This window comes from Paroedura picta, chromosome 7 (genome assembly GCF_049243985.1).
Source record: "Paroedura picta isolate Pp20150507F chromosome 7, Ppicta_v3.0, whole genome shotgun sequence".
Classification (NCBI taxonomy): Eukaryota; Metazoa; Chordata; class Lepidosauria; order Squamata; family Gekkonidae; genus Paroedura; species Paroedura picta.
The window spans coordinates 34,374,580-34,398,162 of record NC_135375.1 but is presented as its reverse complement, the minus strand read 5'-3'; the positions used below and the strand labels follow the sequence as shown (position 1 = coordinate 34,398,162).

The window sequence follows — 23,583 nt, the reverse complement described above, 5'->3', positions numbered from 1 at the left end:
TTCTCTCCCCACATCCCACCCCTCCAGTCCAGGAATAAATCTGCAGGATTTGACTTGTATAATTTCCTTCTGAAGTAGTATCAGTCACTATACCAGGCTTCAAGTGTTTGGGGCAAAAAAAAAATTACACATACTTACATTTCCTGTCCACAGAGCTTTGTTAAAGCTGCTGTCATTTTAGCTGCTGAACTTCTAGAGCAAGTTCATAGTAACAGTGAGAGAAGAGAACAAAGGGGGGGGGCATTCAAGTGTAACTCAAGCAGCTATTTAAAACATATCAGTGAACTGTTAGCTGGAGGTGCCTTTTTTGTTAAGAAAACGGGCGTTAAAAATAGAGTCAAACACACACACTCCTCCAGAAAATAAAACCTCAAAAGTGTGTTCATTGAAGAGAAAACTCCTAATAATTTATTGACCTTCAGTTCACATTGTGGAAAAAAAATGCAGTTTTACAAAACATCGAAATATAGTAGCAAACAAAGAGACACAAACATAGACATTTTACTTCTTCACTTGTACGGTTTTCCTTTTTTTTTCTTTTTCTTTTTTGGTATGTGAACCACATCTTCAATTGTCAAACAAGGGGCACCATTCAGCTCTAATCACTCTTATTCAGACAGGTGTCAGGCCTAGAGAAAAGGGACTACACAATTATACCAGAAGTGGTAGGCTGTCCTTTGTTTCACGTTTCCACAGCAACCAGCCCACAAAATACGGAGAACTTTCTTGTCTTATGCCAAGGTTTTTAGTGTGCACTCTTGTGTGAACTGCATTTGTCTCAGAAGTGTGGGCTGTTTTTTCAACTCAAATCACCAAGTAGTAAGCCAGAATTCCCACGTCAGTTCAAAGAACGTGAGTCCAAAATATCCGCCTGCAGGGACAGAGGCCCACCCTGATTTTTAGTTTCCTTCAACCCATACCCGGGAATTAAATCCAAGGACTTGAAAGCAAACCACTGCTTTGAAATGCAACAGCAGTAACTTCAGATACTTTAGGAAACTGGATGGTATTACAAAAACAGACTTGTGTTACAAGCTAAGCAGCTATCTAGAAAGCTGTCACAGACAGAATTGTCACTTCTCTCAACCAAGAAAAAAAAAGGATTTTCGACCCTTTACTTAAACACCTTGAATCATTCATGCTCGTGCAAAGTGAAAGCAAAGCACATGGGCAATCCCTTTACAGTTACCTATGTATTCAATGGGGCAGAGAGCACAACCCTTAATAGCAAATGGGGAACAGCAAGGATTTGCAGCAATAGAATTTAGACCAAATGAATGAGTTTTACGGTAGAGTTTGTAAATGTAAGATTCTAAGGCTCCCTTTCCAAGGTTTTAAATGAACAACCATATACTGCTTGAAGATGGATTGTTTTTCATAATTATTAACAGATCTTTCTATTGGTGATCCATATTGCTAGTATGGACATAGTCCTTTGCATTGCCTGCTCCAAGCAGTAATACTTAAACTCTGGACTAGGGAGTAACAATGAAACTAATGGAGGAAAATGCTAAGGCCCTTAAAAATTAAATTAAAAACACCACTCCTGCATTTCAACATAGCCTTATTGAACACTATAAGCCTTAACACAGGGGTAGTCAAACTGCGGCCCTCCGGATGTCCATGGACTACAATTCCCATGAGCCCCTGCCAGTGTTCGCTGGCAGGGGCTCATGGGAATTGTAGTCCATGGACATCTGGAGGGCCGCAGTTTGAATACTCCTGCCTTAACAAGTAATATCTGTTGACCACATCTTAGACTTTTTTCAGACACTGCATCCCCAGATCCTGAGAGCCGAACAACCACCCATATTGAGAGGTGCATGCTACCAATGGTGCTTTGGTTATTCATGCTGTCTAAACAACGCTGTAACATCTGAAAAGTATATGAACCTCTGCAAATCTAGCATGCTGACCCCACTGCCTGAACACACTACTTCAGCCAATGCACTCAGCATGTTTTCATCTGGGTGCAGGAAGGATGTTAATGTAGAGCCCTTTGTAGCAGCCTTCCTTGTTACAGTCACAGCATAAGAAAATGTGTCCCTTGCCCCTCTCAAAAAAAAACCATGCAAATCAGAACAGTGGTTTGCCATACAAAGTTTAAGAACCTTTGAATTACGGGAAACATTCACCAAAAACCTAACATATTTAAGAGCCACAGCTATTTGAAAAATGGAACACAATTCATTTCTTATTGACATACTATTTCAGAAATGAATATATACAGAGTCAGGAAAATTAGTCAATGGTAGTAGCCATGACAAAATTCTTGAAGACTGTAAAGCCCCCCCTCTCCCACTGGCAAAAGCTGTTAAGAGTTATGCTAGACTGAGAATCATCATTGTGACTTTTTAAAGGCATGCACACATGCATCTCAAAATAATCTTGTGCATATGATGTTCAGACATGACAACCAACCATGATGGAGGACCGACAGCTTTGGAGCCTGGGATACATGAATTCATATGAAATAGAACTCATGTCAATGGTGTGTTTTAGACTAACAGCCTGGCAGAGAAACCATGCGTGTTTAACAGGAAGGGTATCGTTAGACTTGACAGTATGAAGGAATTTACGATAATAAACTGGGGCTGGAGACACTTGGAAATCTCTTTAACCAGGGTCCTGTGTGACACCTGAGCCGTTCCTAATGAATGCAAAGTAATCTGAATGTTTGATTATCATTAATAAAGCAGGGCAGTGGTAAACATCTTATTATACAAAAATAAATAAATAAATAAAACAATCACTGGATAATGCCAAGAACAGGGCTGCATAATGAAAATCTGCCCGGGTTTCTCCCCACCACCACAACACTCTTTTTCCAGGAGTGTTCAAGCTGCACAAAAAAGAAAGCTCTTAAGTGACTGTGGCTGTTTGCAGTTGAGTTCATTCAAGAAGGCAAGACTAGGCAAGTAAAGCGTAACAGGGATCCTATCGATAAGCGGCATCCCCATGTCACCTGGAGAGTCAGTGGCTTGAGAAAGTGACCTCCTTGGCTTCTTCCTTTTGCAGGTATGTATTCTAAGACCCTGGCTTGCAAACTTCCCATTGCTGACCTTGTCCTCCTCTCCGTGATCTTACTCGGCCTTTTCCTTGTGCAGCAGAGCAAAGTCAGAGACCACAGAATGTGCAAAACAAACGATTCACGTAAGCCCTTACTTACAACTTGAAGACAACTTGTAGGGATCCTTTCAGCATGCAAGCACTGAACAATAAATATCTATATCTACAACAAGTAATTTCAAAGCAGACAGTGGTAGTAATTAATAAATACAGGAGGAAATCAAATGGGGGGGGAGTCATCTGTCTCCATCTGCCGATGTTGGAAAAGGCCTCCCCCCCACACACCCTTTAAAGTTGCCTTGCTCTATAGCAAGTAAACAGTTACTCCCGGCAGCTACAATGATACAGCTCAGACATTTTAACTGATGTTCTGGGCAATGCCTAAGAAAACAAGCTCATCTCAGTGGCTGGGGATACAGCTGCAACTTCATTCACAAAAGACATCTCACTGCTCCAGATCCTGCCCATTTCCTGTGCAGCTGCTGCTGACGCGTCAAACTGTCACAAAGAGAGGTGACAACCATTTCAAATTCCACACACAAACGGCAAAGTCCATGAAAAATCGAGGGTTGTGCTGTGTTGTGCAGTTCTGAAGAACTCCATATTTCTCTCCCCACCCCCCCACCCCTCCCGCACCCTCGCTCTGAAGGGCTGATTAAACTTGACATTAATCCACAATTACAAACACAGAGACCAGATCAGAAGTTCATTCATTCATAGTTTAACCATGTGCTGACATACTAAAGACAACGGTCTTCGTCCATTCCTTCATTACCAGCTTTAAGAATGTAGAAGGTGCAGAAGATTTTCTTCAAACTAAAAAAAAAAGTTTTTTCTTCATTAAAGCCAGTTCTCCACCACTGACGTTCTGCTTTCTTCACCAAATAATGGAATGCACTAAACAAAAGGAAGAAGAAAAGTTTTAAAGGATGTTGGTGAACTCATGCTATGAAGTCTATAGTAACACAGAGAAGCATCTGAGCCTGGACTCAGTGGACATAAAAAGGTGGTGTCTTTAGCTAGCTGCGGATGACTAATCAACTAAACACATCAAACTTGCTGAAAACCAGATGCTGCTGCTCAAACTAATATCTGACAGCATCCACGGTGGACTGCTCTGAATGTAAATTACTTGTCGTAAAAACGTGGCTTACAGTCCACAGACCAAACCAGTACCAAAATCTTCCCTGAGCTATACCGGTAATATGGCAGAGAGACAAGACAAAAATCATGTAATGCCGTCCCTCTCCAACAAGAAAGTCTCGCCTGACAGAAGTCGCAGGCTAGCCACTTTGGTCATGAGCCAAATCAAACTAGCAAAGAGGGGAAAGCCTGCCTGCTGGAAGAAGAGAATCCCCAACCAATGCCCTCCGTTAACCATGGAAAATCCTGAATAGAATTGATTCAGCATATGAATGGCAGACATATTAATCCCCTTATTTAAAAGGTTTCTGCTATTCATTATGTCAGAACTCTGTTTCGCTGGGCTTTGTCATGTGACAATATGGTATGCTTCAATGCCTCCCCTATTGAAGCCCATCCTGAAAGCTGATTATTCAGTGCAAAATACTGGCTTTGGATGCCACAGTTTGGCGTCTGCGCTGCATCTTCCCACTCCATTATGCTAAGGGCCGGTTTTCAAACCAGGCACCACGCTGATTTTTAAAGTAGCAATTAATAGCACTGCCAAATGCATGAGGCAAAGTTTTGACGGGTATAACGGGCATGGCTGCTCCAATTAACAGGGTGGCAATTGATTTGGAAGTGTCCATTCCCTACCAAAAGCTGGATTCAAACCTCAGATGTGATTGCTCTCCTCAGGCTCAGTAGAGTGGTGAACCGTTCTGCCCTGGCTTACAACATCCAGCAGTTTAAGGACAGACACTCCTCCCTACACACACACACACACACACACTCTTGTAGCTTTTGAGGCATTCCTTGTGTATTAGGGCCTTCCGCGCATTCCTGTGTCCACTGTCTCACTCTGTCCCCCACCTCACAATTTCTTCAGCCACTTACCCAATATTAATTTTGAAGGAAGAAACAAAGCAGACCAAGATCTCCTTAACTGCATTCAGGCCGGGGCCACACAGGGCCAAGAAAATGAGCACAATCAGAAGTAATTTCCTTTCTGTCCCTCCCTCCCACTGACAGAACAGCGGGAGCTAGCAAGACCCTCCTAGCAGGATGAGCGAGCAGAGCCAGAGACTGTAGTCTAAGGCCACCTCCGTTCAGTCATCTTTAAGCTAGGGAAAGGGGGAGGAGTGGAGCAGCGGAACAAGCAAATTTACTTTGTGCCCTTATTAACTTGAAAGGGCAGTCCTCAGAATACACACATCACATTCTTTTAGCCTCCTCACCTCCATCAAACATTGCCGTGGAATCCTGAAAGAATGTGTCAGTATTTTTCTGGGAACAAATCAAAAAAATGTCTGACTACTATGATAATCATATTAATCAGCACCAAAATAAATGGTGCTATTTGAAAAGGAGTGTGCCTAGTTCTCTCACAAGATTCCATGTTTTATTTGCTTGAATCTTGAGTAAGAGGGAATTTGTCGTTAGCAGCAGTTGTGCAGGTTACTCTCAAGCACACATGTTTCCCCCCAAATGGACAGAATCCCAGATTTTTCTTTTAAAAGAACAAGAAGGGGGCAGGTGTCTAATGCTGGCCCAAACGTTCAGAACTGGCCCACTACAAAAAACCTGAGTCACACAAAATATGATGAATTCCACTGAGAATTCCACTGTGAATCATGTTGGAGTGTCCACTTCTGTATTTCAAGGCAAAGCTATGGCAGTGCAGTATCTTCACAGAAGCCACAAGTCAGCTTTCTGACTGAAAACGAGAAGACATGTACAGTAGCAGAAGGGTAATATGACTGACTGGTTTCACAATAATTACATTAATGGGCCAACTATATATTCTACCACTTCGAACTCTGGGGGAAAAGCCCCAAGTGTGCTAACTGAGCTTGCGATATGGCAGCTGTATTGGCTGATGGATCTATGCTTCAACAGCCTAATCTACCATTGATTTGACAACAATCCCTAAATGGCTAGTTCAGTTCTTTAGTCACTTGGAATGATAACGGGCCATCCTGCTTTTATTGGAAGGGCCACTTTGCCAGTTCCTTTCAAGAGAAGGATGCCGAAGAGCTTTTACAACTAGAGTGAATTTATGGGCCCATTATGCTGCATCCAAGACCTAACAGAAATAACAGGGCACGTATCTGTTCAGAAAGTAGATCTATAATCCTTGGACCATTTCCACTGGAATAGCCCTGCTGCTAGTTAATATGTGGTTTAACATTCTGGGGGTAGATTATAAAACTGCACTGTGTCAGTTTTAGTGCAACTAGACTGGTAAGGCCGCAATTCTATGCATTTTTACGTGAGAGTAAATGACACTGAAGTCAGCAGGGCTAAAGGCATTGGGCTAATAATATGAAATAAGGAGGTTTATTTTGAAGAAAGTAAATGTTCTTTAGGATTCCAGTCTCAGTTGAGCTGAGCAATTCTGTGCCGATTTACTCCAGTCTAAACCCACTGGCTTCAATGGATTGGAGAAAGTACGCATGGGACTGTGCAGTAAATACGTTTCAGTCAAATTGCTGCCCTCTTGTTAAGTAAATGCTACTTGGCAAGTAAGATTTTATTGGCGTTTCAAAATGAAAACACATCAGAAGAGAGAAAATGTTTGCAAGAACAGCAAAAAATCTACACAGCCACCTGCACAAGCAGATTCTCATTCAGAGTAGCTTTCAAGCAGATGCCATTCCACTGAGGTCACCAGTACTGCACCTGCTCACATCATCAGATGTGAATTTGGGTCATGGCACTAAGCTATAAAGTAAAAATTATGCACTTTAGAACACTCTGAACTGCAGATGAATTTATTACTTGAATGAATTGGCACGTCTCCTTATAAGCATCAGGTCAGTGTGATCCATCATCACACACAGGAGCTACTCCCTGCCCCACCCCTCCCCAAAGCAGATGCTGTCTTCCTGGAAGCGGGAAATGCCCCAACTCCACAATGATCAGCTAGAAGAGCCTGCAACATTTCCAGGTGGCTCTACCTCTGGAATGGTCACAAGCTTTTCCCAAAGGAAGCTGGCTGGATATAATTTGGGCAGTCAGTTTGTCAACCTAGCCTACTTCATAGGGTTGTTGTGAAGATAAAATGGAGGGCAAAAAACTGACCCACATGACCCTGAGCTTCATGGAGGATGGGCAGGACATTACAATAATGAATAAACAGCCATCTCAAGCAGATTACAGTTTCCTAATTATACATCAATGTCAACTCGCCTGCTTAATCCATAAGCATAAATATATGAGTGTGTAATTAACCCTGATTTCAATGTAACTCCCCCCCCCAGTAACTCCATTCATTAGAGGAATCTGGTAAATAATGGCACGAACATGCTAATCGCATGCAATTAAGGTATCATCAGTTAATAGCAAAATGAATTAGTTCAAAGTGAACTTTAAGCATTCATCATACGATTCATCTACACAAACATCATTTCAGTGTGTGGCGGTTCTATGCACAATCAACTCTGGCTACTTGAATGCATGTGCTTATGTAAATGTGTACAGAGAGACATTACAGATACCCATCCAGAAGAAATGCCCATGGCCATATTAGATGAACAAAATTCTAAAATTAACCTAGGAATTGCTGTGGGCTGTACCTACAATTGTCTAACCCACACTTCACATTGCCCACACAAATGCAGCTGCGGGGCCAGTAGGCACTCTGAACAGCACTGAAGAAAACATCCTGTATGAGCCAGCTTTGTACTGCAACCCCATAAAGCAGGGGTAGTCAACCTGTGGTCCTCCGGATGTTCATGGACTACAATTCCCACAGGTTGACTAACCCTGCCGTAAAGGGTTGAACCCCGTTACTGACTATCTAAAATTTAGATTCTTAATAATCCCATTGCCCTTTCTCCTCTGAAAAGGGAAAGTCTACAGATGAGGCAGGCTGTAAGTGTAAAGTATCCTGTAAATATAAAGTATCCATCAGGTAGGGATTCTCACCTGTGTAAACCAGGCATGCAGTTAAGAAGGGAGATGCTTCCATGTGCTCACAAATGCGGTAGGAATGAGCGAGTAGGGCACTGTGGTTATGCTGTTCCAGACGTCTAGCGTGGGGTCGTAACAATCTAACGTTTTGCACCTCTGGATCCCAAAATACCCTCCAACGACGTACAGCTTGTTCCCAGACGCTACTGCATGGCAGCTCATTCTCTTCGCTGTCACATCGCCCACCTTAGTCCACTGGTAAGTTTCACTGTTGAATTTATAAGCTGAACATGCAGAAAATTCGGTATCTCCACCCATAATAAAAATCTGGTTACCCAGGACTGCTGCAGCTGTGTATCGCCACGGCTGGGGGCAAGTGGCTGGGACCGTCCACCTGTTTTCACACAGGTCATAACACTGAACTTTGGGTAGCTTATCATGGCTGACACTGGTACCACCGAAAGCAAATAGCTTCAGCTTTGCACTGACCACGGCTGCATTGCTTACTCCTTCGCGAAGCGGAGCAACCATTGTCCATTTGTTGGTCACAGGGTCATACTGTTCCACTTGTTTTAGGGATACTGAAGGCGATGCTGGGAGACATCCAGTGGCTGCTGTGTGCCCTCCCACAACATACAGACAGTGTTTGAGTTCAGCAGAGCCATGTCCAAATCGAGCTACCAGCATGGGAGCTGCCTTGGACCACTCTTCATGCAGCGTATCGTACACCCAAACATCTTTTGAGACCCCGTTCTCAGATCCCCGGCCACCAGTGATGTAGACTTTACAGCCGATAGCGCATGCACTGAACTCTTTCCTCGGGCTTGGAATGTCAGCTTTTGGAATGATCTCCTTGGCTTTTTGGTCCACCAGGTACAACTTGTCACACATGAAGGTTTGTCCTCCCAGAAGGAACAGGGCATGGCCAGTTTTCCGAGGTCTTGCACACAAGCTGGTGACCACGCCGTCATTCTGCAAAATCTTCAACTTGCACCTTATTGCTTCTTCTACAGTCTCTTTACTTTTCCTTTGCTTGGTGATAAGCTCCTCTGTAGCGACATTCTCCATTAGATAGATGGCTGGCAAAAGGGCCAGTCTCACAGTCTGCAACAGGTCTGGCAAATAACAGTGGCGTTTATTGAGATCATAGTTAACCCAGTTCATGGCAGACTCATAGACCAGCCGTTCATCTTCGGTCTCTAATTCTTCACTTGACAGGAGCTGCACAACCATGTCTTTGGGGAGCTGAAGAAAATCGTCACTTTTGCTAATCGTCTGGAAGTTGCTAAGGCACATCCTCCAAGAGAGCTCATAAAGTTTGGTACACTGGTGAGCATCTGACAGAAGCAGCATGCCAAGGCAATTAGTGGGGTGGAGGTTCTTCTCCAAGAATTCTGCGCAGGCGTCCCGGATGTCTTGGAATTCCAACATGTCGCCAGCCTCTAAAAGGGACTCTGCATTCTCTTCATTAATGATGACCCTTGAGGAGTAAGCATAGTCGAGGAGCAGTTCTAGAACCTCTGGGTGGATAGAATTATGGAAGTTGACTTCACTGGCTTGGCTCTCTTTAAGCCCTCCACTGAACATGGCTTCAAAATACCTACTGCAAGCTGCTAGGACAGCTCTGTGGCAAGGGAACGATTTGTTTCCAGCGTGAAGAAGCACATCTGTGAAAAGACGTTGCTGGCGCAGAAGGTTTAGATGAGTAAGGACACTATCAGCATATGAAGATTTGTGGAATAAATATATATTTATGGAGCCAGTGCTGGCTCTGGACTTGCGATTCTCGTGCATGCTGACTGACATTTTCTTCCACACCTAAATGAATAAATAAAAAAAGAACAAAGCATCTTTAAAAAAAAATGCTCTTTTCCCCAGTTTCCAAAGTATGAACGCTCAGCAGTGTTGAACAACAGCTAAAGGCAAAAAACTTGGTGCATATTTGTGTTTGTATCTTTCTAATGAATTTCCTGAGAGGCACATTCTAACAAGTTATTGCTCAAGACAACAAGTACATCTTGGCAAACCAGATCTCCTGCTTTCATGGCAATATATAGCAGCAGTCAGGACAGGGGAAAAAGTAAGAGAGATAGGCAGCTTTGTTTTTTTCTCACACCCAAATGTAAAGCAGCTGATTCACAAATATGCACATGTACACATACTTAAAGCATACTTTCGTTCTGAATCACAGCAGCAGAAACAGCAAGGCACAGTACTTCAGGAAAGTAAAAATACTGCATGGAGCACAAATTAAACCTGTTAAAAGTTATATGAAACTCATTAAAGTGATACTCTGATCAGACAGGCCCACATAGCCAAAGAAGAAAGAGATCACATTCCTAACTTTCTTTTCCTTTTTTTTTTACTATTATTAACCAAATGTCATAGGTAGATGCTAATTCACAGTGACACCTTCTGTCTATAGAAGCCCAAATTGCAAATAGTGCAATTGGAAAGTATATGGTACCTACTTAGGGATGCTAGCCTTCAGGTGGTACCTGGGGATCTCCCAGAATTACAGATCATCTCTAGACTACAGAAATCAGTTCCTCTGGAGAAAATGGATGCTTTAGAGTAGCAATCCCCAACCTGTGGGCCGCAGACCACATGTGGTCCTTCGACTAATTGGAGGTGGGCCCCGAAGGACGCCTTCTCCCCCCCCCGGCCCTTTACTTCATCCCCCCAGCCCTTTACAACACACTTCATTGTTGTGGCGTGTCTGTATCTTATTTTGAAGGGATGTTTAAACATTACCATAGCGATCAGAGAGCGCTAGGGCAGTGGTTGAGAGTAGGGGAGTAAACTACCCCCCCACCGGGCCTCAGTAAAAGGCGTTGAGTGGTCCCCAGTGATAAAAAGGTTGGTTCGCAACTTTTTTCAGGCTGCGAATCGGCGGCAGTGGGGAGGGCAATTGTCCGGCCGTGCATGCGCATTTGCGCCATGCACGGCAGCAAACACACGTGCATGCCACTCCTGCGCATGTGCGCAGGAGTGCCACACATGTGTGTTTGCGGCCGCACATGTGCGTTTGTGGCGATGCATCGCACAAACACGCATGCGTGACACAGCACAGCCCTGCGGAGGCAGGGAGCCGCAGCCCAGTGCCAGGGCCTTCGCAGCCCGGCACCGGGCCGCAGCCCAGTGGTTGGGGACCACCGCTTTAGAGGGTGGTCTATAGCACTATACCCCAGAGGTCTCTCTCCTCCAGGCTCCATGTGGAGTTTACCATCTGGGAGCTGGTAACCCCTACTCCCACTGGCCTGATTAAACCTGATAACCTTAAGGGAAGGGGAATCTCAAAAGTATCTTGGTGGAGCTTCTGTTTCTCTTGAGCCCTGAGTGAGGCTAGAAGTGTGAAGCAAAGTGCTCTTGGGTCTCAGCCCATGGGTTATCATCTACGCAAGAAATCACCATCTGCTGATCTTATGAACTTAGGCAGATTGTGAGTGGGTGGGCAGGAAAGGATGTGTCAGTGTTTGTCTCCTGTGGCCTTTTCCTGCATAGCCATGGAATTGCTGATTGCCACTGTAGGATAGTAGGTGAATTTCCTCCAAACTGGTTTCTGGAGATGGGGGGGGGGGGAGAGAGAGAGAGAGAATCAATTGACCATGAAATTTGGGTCACTATGACAGGTAGACAGGTAGTTGTGAATTCCTGCATTGTGTAGGGGGTTGGACTAGATGACTCTGGGTTTTTTGGAGTTTTGCAGTCTGACAAGATTTTGTGGTTCATGTTGGGTATTTTGATGCAACCTGAGGATGGAAGGGTTGGGGAGGGTCCAGGAGGAGGCATTTGTTAGAGTAGGAAGATCCTGACAAGAAGATGGGAGCACTACCACAATAATACAGCTGACCACAACAGAAAGCTCACTTGCTCAGACCTGAGTTTCTAGCCCTGTGGGGGTGAGGTCTGCCTGCTGTACAGGCCAAACCAGGTTTAACTGAGGTTTCATAGAAACCATTTCAGCCCAGAGGGAAGCCTACATCTCTACAGCATAGTCCAAAAGTAGGAATAAAGGCAGTTTGAAAGACAGGAAAAATGCAATTTGTCATGACCTCCATGAAACTTTCCCACAAGATTAAACCTGTCACCCAGCCAGAAAAGAGTCAACAGAACTTGAAGAGAGAGAAGCTGAGGTATTCATTAATCTGCTACTGGGTGATGAGTCAGATCTACCTCAGAGGACTTAGCCAAGCTCTATAAATATGGGAGCTGAGGGTGAACAGACCTGCTGTAAAATGCAAGCTGACCACAGGGCCTGGCTACAGGCTTGAAGCCTCAGTTTGCCTTGGAGACAAGCGGAGTAGCAACTACAAGCAGTAAAGGTGAGAATTAACCCAGCTCCACAACCCTCTTCCCTCATTGTTGCTATAAGGTTACTTACTGCTTTCTACACATGCTCTGTAACCCTCAAGGAAGCGGTTATTGTATAATTTAAAGGCATACCTCAGCCTGCACTAAATGCCAGTAATCCTTAATAGTATAATACTATTTAATTAATTGGATTTTGGTATTTAGTTTAGTAACCATCAGACTGCATTAACAGCTTCATGAAGATCTCTGTCCCATGTTACATTTTGCAAAGCAGTCACATAATCTGGACAATGCAATCTGGTCATAACATGTTGCACTTCTGCATTAACATAGCACAGTGCAAGTAATTAAGAATGTCATTACCCAGAAAAAGAAAACTAGTTCTCACATATATATATATATCTCAGAGAGTACAATATGATTGTTAGAAGGCATTTAATTCAATCAAGTTTTCTGACAAATAATCAACATTAATTTAACATTCAAGAGCCCCGGAGGCTAATCCTGGATTAAATTTACATTGTTGCCAAATGATTACCCTCAGTGAACCCCTTGCTGCAATTAGGGGGGAGGCTAAATTATATTATTTCTTTACCAGTTACATTAATCAGGTACAACCTTGCAACTAGAACTTGGTACATACTGTGAATCTGTCTTCTAACATTTTTTGTATCACTGTTCAAGGTCAAGATTTTTCCTGTGAGGTTTTAATTTAGTGTTGCCAAACCAGTGATGCTCAAGATCTTCAACCTCTAAACTCAGTGGGAAATAGACAGCTAGAAGGAACCCCATTCTCATTTTAGCCCACTGCTGCAAATAATGCTACCTTATATTCTAAATCTAAAGCACTGCTATGCCATGAGCACAGTGAAAGAAGAAAAGAATCTCTGAGATCCAGCTAACAACTTGATATAACAGTATTCCAAAACCTAAGAAGTCTCTGATATGAAATTATAATCATTTTCTTCTTGAGCTTTGCAGGGGTAGAATATTAATTTAGCTCCTAATTATTAAAACTATAGAGAAAGAAAATTCTATTAAGTCTATGTTCTGCACATGAAAGCATTTCCAGTCTATGTGCAGAATCTCAGCAAGCCAGTGGTAAGGTTGGTCTCTGTGCTTTTGAAAACACCTCTCTGACTACCATAACTTCAGAAGAATTCAGGGCAAGGTAAACAAAACTGGATAAAAATAACAAACACACACCCGCTATATTTATCTTTCATTAAGTCTCCAATCAAGGAAATATATACCCTGATAAAAAGATAATTTAAAAATAAATAAATAACACCTGAACGAGCATACACTTTCCACTCAAGTCGTTAACACAACGGATAAGAACTCCAAACCCCATTAAAAAGAATACTGATAAATGTGGTTTCAAATGAAGTGAGTATACTGGCTGACTTCCATGCAACTCCATCGCAAGTGGAGCCCTATGTACTCAACACACCCATTTGCATGAACCTTTGGTTACTTAGACAAGTTGGGTGCCCAACCAGCTCCTAAATAAGTAGGGCTGTACTGCATTCCAAGCAGTCTCCTGCTTGTTCCTCCATCTGTTGTGCAAATTATACAAACCTCACATCTTTTAGCAAAGGCAATCTACTTAGGCATTAAGCAAAATTCTTAAAAGGGTGAGGCAACATTATTCAAGCAAATTTCCCTATAAAAGAAGGCTGTATAGAAAGAGGTCAGTAGGCACAACACAGCTTACTCAAGACATTCAGTTTGAACTAAAACATTGCACCACTGGGAATTCAATAGGCAGCACATCAAATATAGTCGATGGCTGAGGCATGCTCTTCTTTTCTGAGCTGGTTTAAGAAACAGCATACAAGACTGTAGTCAAGTAGTACCAAGCTGATGAGATCTCATATACTGTTTACTGTGAGCTACATGTTGTATAAAATATTCACAGGTATACTGTCTCTGAACTTGAGTATTCCTCTTCATCATCATTATCATCATTTGCTTTGGACTTGGAAGACAGTATGCTGCCCAATGATTCCGTTGCACAGTCAAGAAGGAGAAAATAAATAAGTTCTTGGTATCTTATCTTCCTGACTAATCAATAAGTCTTCCCAAAATTGCACTGGAATGAATACATACATACATACATACATACATACATACATACATACATACATACATACATACATACATACATACATACATACATACATACATACATACATACATACATACATACATACATACATACATACATACATAAAACATGTTAGGTTTCAATCTTTAGAGATTAAGAACACTATGTTCTGAATGATGCCTTGATTCATCAACTTTGTATTCTGCATATGCACCTGAGAAACCTGAAAGGAAGATTTTTGCCTCAAGGTCTGTCTGTTTGTTTTACCCCTAAATCCTGCATACAGTCCTCTCTCTGGCTTCAAAAGACCTGCTTGTGTGGCAGAGTTGTTCTTCAATCTCATGTACCCTCTGCATGGGTTGTGAAACGATCCCTCTCTATTGTTTATTTAGCTAGTTTTGGTTTAGAGAGACCTCCCAGCCAGGGATACTTTAAACCCAGGGAGCACAAGACCACTCACTATTCGGCTTTCTTCCCAGGTGTGCAGAAAGAGTGTACAGTGCAATTTTACACACACTTGCTCAGAAGTCACCCCAATTTCAACAGGGCTTACTCTGAAGTCAGCATGCAAAGCATTGCTGCCTAAATCCATTCTTTTGATCCAGCAGAGAACATAATGTTTGGATAATCCTTTGCATAGGTTTTTAAATATGCAAAGGGAAAGCTTTGCGCACACACACACACCTAGTTTAAAGAAGCTCTTCTACAGCCCCAAAATTAAACGAGCTAGGAACAAACCACTCGGGTCGCCAGGCACCTTTTATTTTGTATTTGGGAACATAACAGAAAGGATTAAAATCCACGTTTCCATCCACAGGTGCCACAATCTCTTATTTCTGAGATCTTCATCTAGTAATCTAGCCATCACATCCTCAAAACTCTCCCGTGATTGGATGGGGAGTGTGTGGGAGGGGGGGGGAGAAATGGAGTTTTGTTTCATGTTCCGATCGATTTATTTTGTAGCCCCGCAGTTCACAGCCCTCGGTGATCTATCCCGCCTGAACTCGAACCACGCCGGCTCCAGGGCGCTCTCCCAGGTCCAGTTCGCACGTTTCGCAGCCGTTGGGAAAGGCAGCAAAGCATGCGCCCCGCCCCCCGTCCCCGTCCCCGTCCCCGTCCCCCGCAAAATATACAAAAGCTCTGTCAACGGCTGCACCGCGCTTCCCTTGGCTTTGAAATAAAACACCAGCAGGGCCATCCCGGGGAAGGCAGCGAGAGGAAGGAAGCACGCTGCACACCCTCTGACCCTCCCTCTTCCTGTGGGACGGGAAGGGAAGAAACGTGCCCTGCCTGGAGGGTGCAGCGACCCATCTCCGCTCCTCGGTGCTGCATCAACAGTCGCCGCCGCCTCGGGAGTAAACCCCAGGTGCACTGCACTCTCTTACACACACACACACACACACACACACACACAGAGAGAGACCTCCGTTGCACGAGGAGAGCTGCAGGGGTCCACTCAGTCACGATTGGAAGTTACGCTTCCTGACGCCGCAGCCCCTTTTCTCCCCCAAATCCCCTCGCTGCGGAGAAGGGTCGTGAGAAGGACCTTTGCACGTGCTCAAATGTCCCCTTTCTTTACAGTATTGCATTCGCTGTAGGACTCAACCCTGGCACGAAAGACGGGGCGGAGGGCGAGAACTATTACCCCGTGCCTCCGGCCCTGGTGGGGGAAGTCCCACGGAACTCCGCGGTTCTCATTTCGGAGGGCGCATCTGCAGAAACCCAGCCTCAACCCTGACTACAGGGGGGAAACCCCCGCACCCCGGCCACAGCGACGCCTCCCGGGAGACGCATCCACGCCGCTCGGCAAAGTGGCCAGCCCCCCGAACGCTGCAAGAAATCGGAACAACAGTGCAAACTTAGAGCCGGCGCTTCCACCGGGCGCTCACCTGCCTCCGCGGACCATGCAGCTCACGGCATAGAAGCGCAGGGGAGAGAAAGCGAGCCGGGTGGGGGGGGGGTCCCCTTCCCGCACGCGTTTCGCCGCGTCGCTCCCTCGCGGGGTCCTTCGGCTGCCTTCTGCGGAGCCAGGGGCAGCTGTCCACCCTCTCCAAGGCAAGGGAAGCTGCTACCCCCCGCGCAACCGCGCCGGTGCCTTTGCCTAAAGTACAGGCGGCGGCAGAGGTGCCGCAAGTGGCGGCGGAAAAGCACAAGGAGGTGGGGCCGCAACGCGCTGCCCGCCTCTCCTCCCCTCGCCTCCCTGGCCGCGGCTGCCGCGAGGAGGAAGCCTGTATCTGGATGGCTGGCGGGGCGGGCCTCGCATGCAAAGGAGGAGGCAGGCAGGGGGCGGGGCGTGGGGCGTGCGGGGGGCGGCAGAAGCAGCGCCTTGGCTCGGCGGGCAGAGCCGCCAGAAGCTGCCGGCGACGTAGCCAGGCGGGGCGCCGCACGGGCTGCGCGGAGGAAGGAAGGAAGGGAGGGACGCAGGGAAAGAGGGCCGGGCAGGAGCCAAGCCGGGGTCTCCGTCCGCAGCGTGTGAGCTTCCCACGAGGCTCGCCGCTGCAGTGCGTGGCCAGGTCCTGGAGGGCTCGTGGGCGGTTCCGTAGAGAGAGGGGACAGCGGCAAGGGGGGAGGGGGCGGATTAACCATGAAGTTTCGTAGCGGCTGTGCGACATTGGATGTATCCGAACGTAACCTACTTCTCAGAGGGGTTGTGTGTGTAAAATAGGGGGGGAGACAACGCTTCATGGTGTATAATAATATTTATTATATAAATATAATAATAAATAAAATAATAATAAATAAATGGTTGCCTGTGCGCCTGGGACCCGGGTTGTGATGGAAGAGCAACGGTAGCATTAGGCACACACCACCTTCGCAGTAGGAGGACATAACAGGGCAGGGGTGACCAAGAGGAAAATCAAAACTGCACAGCATTCCTCCTGTCTGGGGCACAGTGAGATGCCCTGCAACAACTGGTAATTTAAAAGGTACGCTTCCAGATCCTCCCATAACATTGAAGTGATTTAGTTGTCAACCACTAATTTTCCTTCTCTCCTGTGTTCTGGAGTTCTCTGAGGTTCAGCAGTCATTAACAAAGTTGCAAGATTCTGTTGCCAGTTCAACTGGATTGTATGGATCCAGGCACCAGAGGAGCACAGCTTGCATGGAGGGAGATCTCTGGGCATATTTGGGGTGCGGGGGATATGACTGGTTACACTCACAAGGACTCCTTGGGTCCAAGCCTGGCAAGCGGCAATTGCCAGGCAACCTGTTATCATTCAGTTTGCATGGCCTACCAAGAACTGGATGCTTGCTGTTGCTCCAACAGCAAGTCAGTGAAGTGTAGTGGTTACATTTTCAAACTAAGATCTGGAAACCCAAGTTTGTATCCACATTCTGCCAAGAAGCTCACTGGGTAACCTTGGGCCAGCCACATCTTTTCCGATTAACCTACCTCACAGGGTTATTGCTGTAAGATTGGAGGACAGGAGCACTAAGTGAGCTGCTTTGGGCCCCCATTGTGGAGAACCGCATGGCATAAGCGAAGTAAATAAATAATAAATATATGGGTGGGCAGACACAAAAGGGCTGGTAGACCAGAAGCAGAAAAGCAAAGAAAGGTGAAAATATGAGGGTTGCTAAGAAGAGGAAATGCTGTAGGAGGGGGGATAGGGGGGTAAGTGAGGTGCCCTTTGCAAGGTGTTGCATGATCCTCATTGTGCAACTGTGCCCCCCCCTGGCACCTGGCACCACACAACATGGCCATAGTGTTCCCATAGAGAGGGTGCCAGGGGGAAGGAAGGGGAGAAGCTGAAGACAAGGGTGGGCTGTTAAAGGTAAGTTGTCTCATGAGTGGGAAGGAGGGGGGCTATGGGGAAAGGGGGCAAGAACACATGGTGAGAAGTGGCACAAGCAAGTCCTTGTGGCTTCCCTACTTTGTGTTGTAGTTTTTTGCAATTATTCTTCATGATGATGAAGTGACCTTAAGATTGACTGTTGAATGTATATTGGAGATAGTCCATGTTATTCTGCAAGTACACAAGGGGGAAGTACACTTTGGAGGAAAACTTCCATTCCTTCTCAGGATGGCCCATTATGCACAGCTGCCGAAACGGCGATTTCGGGTCACATGGAAAACGCAAAGGAGGAAGAAGCGAAGCAAACCGCTTATGCACGGGACAGGATGCAACAACGGCAAAACTCAGAGAAACCGATTATGCACGCGGCGACCCCCGCGCTGCTTCTGGTTGCACCCCGGTCACCCGGAAGCTGCGCTTTCTTCCGCATTTCGCTAACGCGGCTTTTTTGGCGGTATGCACCAAATCTGCGGCCGGTTGCAGCCGGCTCCATGTGTTATCGGTGATTTTAGTTGCCGCCATTCCACCCCGAATGCGCGCTATCCCCCCCCCCGTGCATAATGGGCCCAAAAGAGAACAAAGAAGATGGAGTAGATCAGAACTAGAAAAATGTTGCTTTCTTTCCCTAATTTCAAAGTAAACTTTTCCTGAGCAGTTCAGCCCACACGTGCCTGTGCTGCATAGTTCCACTGTGCTTTCTCTGCTAAATATCCAACAAGTCCACCTCAGCCCCCAAAGACAGCATGTGCTCGGCTACCAGCTTTTTTAAAAGCAGCAGGGTTATATGATGCTTGAAGGCCAAGGGTCCTGAAGGCAGTGTGAAGATGAACTATTTTTGTCTTATTATTTCTAAAGGGCCACATCTTACTGGGATTATGACAGGCTTCTAAAGGCAGGCCAGATGGAATATGCGTTGGAGGTGATACTCCTCTTCAGTTCAGCAATCGGGAGCATTATACTGAAAGTCTCTCTGTCTAGTGCTGCTCTGTGTTAGGAGAGGGAAACGTGTATGCTGTCAAAGGGGGGGAAGCAGAATAGGAACAAAAAACTGCAGAAACTCCCTAGTTAATTTTCAGAGTGCAGTTTTGTTGTTTAAAGTTTGATAAAGAACAAAGCCTCCCAACAGGAGTCATTCCATTTGCAGGAGACGATGCTGCTGGTTTCAATGTAAACATGCCCTATCTTTGGGAAGCATCCAGTGCTGCAGAGCAGAAATGCTGCTCAATTGTTTTCCAAACTCTGTACTGCACCCTCCAGCTCCCCTGCAGCCAAGGCATTTCTCCAGTCCTCCCCCTCCCGAGGGCTTCCCAGCCAATGGTTGGTGATGCTTGATTCAAAGCAAAACAGCTTTTATGTGGGGCACGCATACTGTAAGGGCTACTCTACCGAGATAAACACACAGGCTGCTATCTGACCTTTCCCCTGTATGGGCTACTCTACAGAGATAAGTAAGCTGCTCTCCAACTGTCCTTTCCCCTGTACAAGCTACTCTATGGAGATAAATGCACAGGCTGCTCTCTGACAGAACTTTCCCCTGAAATTTTTTTCTCCATGAATATGTACAGTAATATGGTGGGCTGCTATAGGTAGCCCTCATGCACTTATTCCACACTGGGCTAGGTGTAAGAAAAGTGACACGGAAAGCAAATTTCTATCACAACCCAATTACTTTTCCTACTGGCAGTTATGGAACTGATGGGATAAATCACGGGGATGGAAGACAGCAAAATGCAGCCATCTGTATTAACATATACGCTACTCAAGTATTGCCACGGACACTGGGCAAAGGTAATTAAACTGTCATTAATTTACACACATCCTGGAGCAATGCTATAAAGAGGTGAATGCTCATTACATCCTGAACTGGCTGAACATGTAGTTCAATTCAGTCCTACTCCTAGAAGGCTTGCAACTACTAGGAGCTTCTCTCTGGAGGCCAAGAGAAGCCTTTGGGGAAGAAGACCAGCTGAGACTCAGCAGTCCCAGTGAGAAAGGACCTGAAGGACAGCCTGCCCCTTGACTCCCAACAGCCTGCAGGCTACAGAACATTCAAAGAGGTTGCTGCCTTTTAACTGATGGTCCCCTAATGCTGCTAAAATACTTAAGGTTTAGCACTTGGCTAGCTTGAGTGCTGATGCTTTTCTGCCTCCCTGAAGTCACTTTTCCTTCCCAGGCCTGGGGGCAGGAGCCTGGAAGCAGCAAATCACCTTAGAGTTTAAAAATAGCTCCACAGGAAGGTAGAAGGAAACTATTTAAACTTCCCCAAGAGGAAGTTTGTAATTTCACATGGCAGCTGGGCAAGTTCTTTCTTTCTTCCTGGAGAAGGGAAAGCATATTGGGTCATAAAAAGCCTCTCTTAAAAAAATTAATGTCCATTTTTTTAAATGATAAAAACAACACAGGCAGTAATGAGAAGATCTGCGAATGTGATGGTATCTGGGTTAAGTGTATCTAAGGCAGACTTAGTGGTATTGCCACGTGTATTCCCCTTCATAAGAGCCTCTTGTAGCGCAGAGTGGTAAGGCAGCCGTCTGAAAGCTTTGCCCATGAGGCTGGGAGTTCAATCCCAGCAGCCGGTTCAAGGTTGACTCAGCCTTCCATCCTTCCGAGGTCGGTAAAATGAGTACCCAGCTTGCTGGGGGGTAAACGGTAATGACTGGGGAAGGCACTGGCAAACCACCCCGTATTGAGTCTGCCATGAAAACACTGGAGGGCGTCACCCCAAGGGTCAGACATGACTCGGTGCTTGCACAGGGGATACCTTTACCTTTACCTTTATTCCCCTTCATGTGGCTCCTTAGGTACGCAGGGACTCTCTCTGGGGTTCTGATCACATGCCCAGGACTGCAACTTATTAGGGGGAGCTGAGCTCAGTGTCAGGGGGAATCTTCCCACTTCCACAACCTGGCTAGCTTAGAAAACTGGCACATTTGTCATGGGGGGGGGGGCAGAGCACGTGACCTAGGAACCTTTCCCTCCTAGAGATGGGCAGGCAATCTCAACGTGCCTCTAATAGGCTACCAGTAAGCCTAAAACAACCAACTCTTTTTCATAACAAGGTTTAGAATTTATTTAGGAGAAACATCATCCTAAAGGATTTGAAAGCATAAGGACAGTAAAACTGTTGTGTTCAGAGGGACCTGCATTTGAATTGTTGAATGAGAGGGGAGAACGAGTGGAAGCCAAGCTACTGGCCAAGCGAGAAGTCTGTGCTCCAGAACAGACCCAAGGAAGAGTGGAACAGGGAGGAGTTTAAAGAAGGAGAAAAGAGAATTTAAAGGAAAGGGAATTACAAGTCATCGTCTTCTGGAAGAAGAGAGATCCTAGCTCACGGGTTGGTAGGTCCCTCAGCCTACCTGTGACTATTCAGTGCCTTCCCCATCACAGAGAGACATGATCACAAAAAGTGGTTGGTTTTAATTTTGTTAATATGTGGGGACCAAATTAGGTATAGTTCCACAGAACAGGGCTGGCGTCATAGTTAACAAAACAAACAAACAAACTTTGCTTTTTGCCCAGGAGCACCCAGTGTTTCCTGTCTAGACATCTTTTCTGTTTCCAGGACTCCATGCCTCTAGGGCATTCCCGGCCCTCTTAAGTCCCATCAAGCTATGGATTGTGACCAATTGTTCCGCCTGTCTCAGTGAGCAGCCAAATAGTTTGGTCAGTCCTTATTTTCTAAAAAGGAAGTTGTTGTCCCTCAAGCTTGCCTGGATGCCTGCCCAGTAATCCCTTGCATGTGAGGATAAGCTTTGTCTCTGGAGCTATTTTGTGCAAAAGAAGCAAACTTGGCACATGCTCAGAGACACTTGACTTTATTAATGTTTCACATCAGAACCAGTTCTGGAGCTGAGCCCTGGCACAACTTGAGCCCTGCATCGAACTTCACAGTTTGCTTACGTCTTGACTGGGTCAAGAGACTGAAGAGCCATTCATTTCTCTCCATTCAATGCAAGGGACTCTTGGTTAACAAGGTCACATCACTACAGGCCTGCACTTTTCACTCCATCAGTGCTGATGGAATATCTGTAGGCTAAATTGGTATAAGATGCTCTATAGATGGTATTTGACACCTAAAGCTATTTGTAAAATGTCTAACTGATGATAGATGTTAGAAATGTCAAGATGCTGTCCGATCTTTTTTCCACGTGCATTGGAATTGTACATTGATTTTAAAAATCTGGATAAAAGTTCATGATAAATTGCAAACTATATTTAAGTGTAAATTTGCATTGGACCCAAAATATGCTGTTAAGCATTCTGCCCGCAGGTATACCAAAACAATGCACTGAATTCTACTTTCATGCAACAGGAGCAAGACATATAATGGCCTCCAGATGTAGGCAGCAGCAAGCTCCACACAGGGGCCCATTCTGCACACATAGGATAATGCACTTTCAATATGCTTTGGCAGCTGGATTTTCCTGTGCAGAACAGGAAAATCTACTTCTAAAGTGCATTGAAAGTGCATTATCTATTGTGTGCAGACTATGCCAGGGAGCAATGGAGCACAAAACTTAGAGAATTAGCTGTAATGGCTAAACTGAAGAATTTGATCAATCACAGACCACCAGGAAACTTTCAAAAGCACTGGGACGAATATTTGAAATATTTGTATGCTTTTCTATCTCTGTAACTCTTCTGATTTTACTTTGTAAAATAAAAAAAATGGAAAAGAAAATCTGCAGGTATCATTAGAAGCATTCTATAGTTGAGAGTGAATCTGCTCTCCCTTTTTCCCTCCTTCTTTCCCAGCAAAGCAAAAATAAATGAATAGCCAAGTCACTCCCTGTTTTGGGAAGTCCTCAGTAGAGATTCTGAGTCCTGCTCTGTCAAGGCAACTTACCCTCTCATTTGGATGCTAGGGAGCTGAACTCCTGAGCTAGCTGCGCAACAGACTGAGAGCCTGGTTCTAATGTTATTAAGCAACCACATCCTGAGCATGGCCATTTTAACATTGTGTTGCTAAGCTGCTAAACAAACAACATGGAATTAAACATATTAACAACCCTCGAACATTATTTAACTTTATGCTTCCTAATTCACACTTGGAATGAGTCAGAATAATCTAATGAATACTAGAGAGTTGCCCTCCCAGTGCTGGAAGTTTCTCCAGATAATACAGATCCCCATCCCCTACAATAGTCAACACCTGCCTTTCTTGGCCTTCTGTTTCTATGAGTTCCTCCAGGATGACCTGCAGCATGCTTGTGACTGAATCTACTTTTATTTCCTACTCAACTTTTTCACTCATGC

At 45.2% G+C, this 23,583-nt stretch overlaps 1 protein-coding gene across 1 annotated transcript; it reads right to left on the bottom strand.

Annotated features, from left to right (window-relative positions):
* Positions 1–381: 381 nt before the first annotated feature.
* ENC1 (ectodermal-neural cortex 1) lies at positions 382–16,757 on the bottom strand. The gene is made up of 3 exons (XM_077347415.1): positions 16,420–16,757; positions 8,122–9,924; positions 382–3,966 (listed from the first exon to the last, which is right to left on the bottom strand). Exon 2 carries the CDS (start codon positions 9,910–9,912, stop codon positions 8,143–8,145), a length of 1,770 nt encoding a protein of 589 aa, XP_077203530.1. The 5' UTR covers positions 9,913–9,924; positions 16,420–16,757; the 3' UTR covers positions 382–3,966; positions 8,122–8,142.
* Positions 16,758–23,583: the final 6,826 nt, after the last annotated feature.

Excerpts from the sequence above, each read along its gene's own strand:
- ENC1 (XM_077347415.1), bottom strand. The coding sequence starts at position 9,912 with ATGTCAGTCAGCATGCACGAGAATCGCAAGTCCAGAGCCAGCACTGGC.